Source organism: Pteropus alecto, unplaced genomic scaffold (genome assembly GCF_000325575.1).
Source record: "Pteropus alecto unplaced genomic scaffold, ASM32557v1 scaffold45, whole genome shotgun sequence".
Lineage (NCBI taxonomy): Eukaryota > Metazoa > Chordata > Mammalia > Chiroptera > Pteropodidae > Pteropus > Pteropus alecto.
Genome location: NW_006442491.1, coordinates 18,475,570 through 18,480,640, shown reverse-complemented (window position 1 = coordinate 18,480,640; position 5,071 = coordinate 18,475,570). Strand labels below are relative to the sequence as shown.

General features: G+C 38.0%; 1 protein-coding gene across 1 annotated transcript; it reads right to left on the bottom strand.

Annotated features, from left to right (window-relative positions):
- Nucleotides 1-2,519: 2,519 nt before the first annotated feature.
- On the bottom strand, nt 2,520-4,254 carry DEFB128 (defensin beta 128). The gene is made up of 2 exons (XM_015596885.1): nt 4,206-4,254; nt 2,520-2,755 (listed from the first exon to the last, which is right to left on the bottom strand). The coding sequence occupies exons 1-2, from the start codon at nt 4,252-4,254 to the stop codon at nt 2,520-2,522; spliced, it is 285 nt and encodes a 94-aa protein (XP_015452371.1).
- Nucleotides 4,255-5,071: the final 817 nt, after the last annotated feature.

Genomic DNA, 5,071 nt, shown 5'->3' with positions numbered 1-5,071 from the left:
AGATATGAGGTCATGGGAAACATAAGCCCACTAAAACTCACTTCAGAAAAGGAGGACCTATTATAAGAAATGATAACAATCACATGAAGCCGTAGGGACTAGAACCAATAGAATCAAAAGGAACTGGAAATCAATCTCTCTCTCTCTCTCTCTCTCTCTCTCTCTCTCTCTCTCTCTCTCTCTCTCTCTCTCTCTCTCTCACTCTGTCTCTTTCTCCCTCCCCTCCTCCTTCCCTGCCTCCCTCCCTTCATTTTTTCTAATTCAGTAGTGTACCAGGACCCAACTTGGATATCTATAAAAGTAGGTTCAGCCTCTATATACACATCTGTTACCCACCCTGGTCAAATTACTTGTAGCCAAGATAGCAGGGTTATCTGGTCCTCCACTCTCTTGCCAGAGCCCATAGAATTAAGTTCCCTGAGAAGATCTATGAGCAAATTTTCCAAGAAGGGATGAGTGTGAATAGGAAATAATTAATATCTCCTGCACCTTTTATGAGCATTGTCCAAGACCCCCAGAGAGATGGGTGGCCCTAATTGCTGCTATGTAGTGGAAAACTGACTGGAACATTCTGGCAATTGAAAAATGTCCTATGAATAAGATTTTGGAGAATGCTCTAAAAATAGATCCAAGAATAATAAGGTACCAATAATACTGCCTATACCAAAAGTGTGCATAATAAAAATATAGGATTTCAATTTAATTTTGTATATAAAAATAAAGTGGACAAATAAACATGCATCTAACAATTACTGACCATATCCACTTCTCCTATAAGTATGGAGGGATATAAGAAGGATAGTAGGGGAAAAGTCAAAGCAAAAATTAGATCCACCCAAAGTAGAATTCAAGGCTTCATTTTCTGTTCAGTTCATTATAACCCTCTCTCCCAACACAGGAAATACTTCACTGGTTGTTCTGATACTAACTAAACCAAATGGATTCTTGTATCTAATTTATCTGCGGATTCATGTAGAATAGAGGACCCATGTAGATTAAAGACAATGGGTAAGACCCATCTTTACATCCTAGTGACAAAATGCATCCTCCCTAAAAATGCCCGTTATGATCCACAGTGATGGAAGACTGAAAAAGACAGGAACCTATGAAGTGTTGCAATAAAGAAAGGGCTTCCTATATGAGCCTTTTAAAAAACACTCTGAGAATTAAATTGAAATAGTTATCCACTAGTTTCTAAGGTGCTGAAATCATCAACAAAAATATCAAAAATTCTATAACCTTGTTTCCCATACACTTCTCCAAAATTCTCAGAAGGCACACTTAAAACATTAACTTACCCAGCTAAATATTTGTCTCCCTGTCCTCCCTGTGAAACAAGATGGTGAGCTGCTCATGGAGGAATAGGCCCATTTATTTTTTTATCCCAGATGAGTAAAAATATCAGCTTCACTAAAATTATTTATGACCTGTACTTGAACCAATCAATATCAATGGATGTCACCACAAAATGGTATGTTCTATTCATCTGGAGAGCGTTTCCAACCACCATGACCTACTGAAACTGTATTTACCTCATAAGAAGCTTCTTAAATATGGCCTCCTTATTTATAATGTTTTAAATTTCATACTATTTTTTTAAAATTTCAACTTTACAAAATTAAGATATTTAAAGTGTATATTGTGGTGATTTGATATACATGACTCCTCCATCTAGTTAATTAACAGTCATCACCTCATATATTTATCTTTCTCTCTCTTTTTTATTAGTGGGGTGGGGGTGAGGGGTGGTGAGATCATTTAAGTACTACTCTCCTAGCAAATTTCAATTATAAAATAGAGTGTTTTAACTATAGTCATTATATTTTACCCTAGATCCTCTGACCTTATTCATCTTACAGCAGAAAGTTTATAAATTTTACACTATTGAAACAAACAGAGTATATAATGATTTCAAAGATCCTAAGAGTAATATTCACCTTAAAAAAAGTGTCAACTGGTTGTTCAAAATGCTACTAAAAAAGGAAATGAAGCATGCATATTAAATGAGCTTCAAATGAAGTATTGGAATTATCACCAGCTGACATTATTGTCCATTAGACCTGCCCCAATAAACGGTATAAAAAGGTTCAAATATCTTGCCTTTCTCTAATGAAATCTTGCTTGTCAGAATAACCTTCTGTACTTGTCCCTACACACACAAAGTTGGGACATTCAGATCTGCTTAGATATAAGAAACTTCATTAAAAGTAGGAGTAATACCTGAAATGCTATAAAAAGGGAGGGGCTAACTTCTACCTCCACCAACATGTTCACTTCATCCCTATATCACCCATCTTACTAGTATAATGCCCAGAACATGACTAACTATTCATTTATGTTTGAAGTGTTCAAAAAAGTGAGTGAATACATTAATAAATAAATTCAGAGAAGCATAGGACTTTATTACGTAGAGAATTAAGGTCACAGAAAGAAGTAGATAAATCTCTTGCCCCAGCCTGTTGTATTAGGTGGCACTTTTGATTTAGGAAGAGTAGAGACCAGTGGAGCAAGCACTTGATTTACGGTTGGATTGTGAAAACTGTGATGGTGGGTAAAATGACATAGTCCAGCTTCTGATCGGACAGCAATGGAAACTGAAGTACATCTTTGGCTTCCTCCTGTTTTTTGTTTCTGCCTTCATTAACACAACATAATTTCCCATTTAGACATGATATTTCAGATATTTCCCCCATTTCACATTTCTTCCTGCAGTAGCCTGCTATATTGTTAAAGCATTTTTTGGGTCGCACGGCATCTGTGCACAAGAAACAACATTGAACCCAGATTAGTTCCTGAAGCAGACTGGAAAAGGTGAGTGATTCTCCACATGCTTATGGCCTCCTGTGGTCCCAGAGTAAACTTTATGCTAATATGGGAAAGCTCAGAGCCTCCCCCTTGAAAAATATACTAAATTAAGGACATTCAAAACTCCAGCTCCTAGCCAATGCACAACTGGATCTGAGAACATTAGAACTTATATGACAAAAGTGAAGAAAGAGCACAATTTATGGTTCTTGAATGAAGCTATATTCAACCCCTAGGATCCTGGCAAATCTGACTCTATCTTCTATGCTCCGAAGTCAGCACTCCCTCAGTCCTACTCAGTCCAGTGTCCTCAGAGAGTACCAACTTGTCACCATGGCACTATTAAAAACCAAATTAACTTTTAAGAGTATAACAGTCAGTGGGTTTCACACTGACACGGGAAGCAGCAATCTCCCTCTACCAAGACTTCATGGGTCTCAGCAGTAAATGCTGTTGAGAACTTCTTCCCTTATTCAACCTTTATAACTTCTCCATAACCTGCTCCCCACCTCACTTGCTCACTTGCACTCTCTCCCCCACCCCTCACTCCTCTCTCCATCCTCTTTTTGGTCTCAGAATAATGTGTTGCCCAGGGATCAAACTCAATTCCATGTATACCTTTTTTTCCTAGAGATCCAAATTGTCATCTATATGGAGTATTGCATTGAGGTCCTAAATCTTCTGTTTTCAGTTCTTTATTTGCCCCTGTATACAAGCTCATGGAATAAAGATGGAGAACGAACACAAAGTACTCCCTATCTTAAATTCCAGAACCAGGGAGCATCTTTGAAGGTTAGAAAGGTATTTTTAGAGCTCCAAAAAGACCATATGCCTTCCTACAGTGGCAAGGGAGAAGGGAACTCTCACTGACAGAGCTCCTACCATGAACTTGGTGCTTCACATTTGTAAACTCATGTAATCCTCACATGAAATACAATTATTATAAAATTTAGCCATTATACTCACTTAACAGATGAGGAAACTGAGATTCAAAGGGAGTATTAGCTCATTCAGACAACTAGTCTCTGATGAAGACATATTTTGACTTCACATCTATGTGACTCCAAAGCTTGTCCTGTTCTCCTTACTGCTGTAGTATAGACCAAACATGAATGAATGGAAAAAGAGATGGCCAGGTTCCTGGGTGAAAATTTTGTTGTACATTATAAAGATAATTTTAGATAATGGGCTCATATTTACCTTTGGACAGGACTTCCGAGCGTATGGCCCTGATCTATTTTTACATCCCTAGATGCTCTCTTCTAAGACACAGACTTAAGTCAGGCACCCAGGATACTTTCTATGATATTGGCAAGATACCAACAATCTTGAATACTCTGACCCCATCCCTATGGACAGTAACATCTCCTAGGATTTCATGGTACATTTGGACAAGTTACCTGTTGGTACCTCAAACAGCAGAATAATGAGAACCAGAAACAGCTTCATGTTTACAGACTTCTCAAGAAAATAGGCAGCAGGATTTCTTTGTCCCGTAATCTGTGTCACACAGAATCCTTCAAGATGAGCCAGAGTTTTGATGCTATCAGCATTCCGAGCTCTCACTTTAATCCACATGAATAAACAGAAAATCCAAGTCTACCTCCACCTACATTCCCAAATATGGAGTTCATAATCACAGAATGTTCCATCATATCACACCCACTCCTCCTTCCTCAGGATATGAGCTTCCAGAGAAACAATAATTTCTCCACCCGGGCCATCAGCCCATGAGGGTCAAGTTTGTTGGTCATATGTCTGGTCTGTGTGGGACATTCTAGTTCATTCTTATTTTTCCAATGTCCCATCAGCTAGTGCCACCTTTCACTCAAAAAAGTAACCTGGTTTAGAAGATTAATTAAATTGTTAACTAATCTAGGTAGACATATAAACCATCCAATAATATTTTTTAATGTATAAAACTTCCAGAAAATCATCTAGGAGTAAGATTACTTTTAGGTTCGGCTAGATAAATTAATATTATTTCAGAGTTTCTCATTCAGTACAACTCAATTCTACAGCTGAAGTCTTTCAGAAAATCACATCTCTTTAAAACAGTATTCGACTCATGAACTGGTCCCTGCCCTCCTCTCCCACGGCATTTTCTGGAGCCACTAAATGTTTCTGCCAAATTAGTGTGGGTGCCCCTACCAACCTGCTACTTCCATAACCTGCTTCTTTGGACATTTAAATCTCTCTTAACAAATTATATTTTGCTCGCCTATCCCATCCATCTAATTGGCCCTGTTGAGCTCCTAATTTTCCT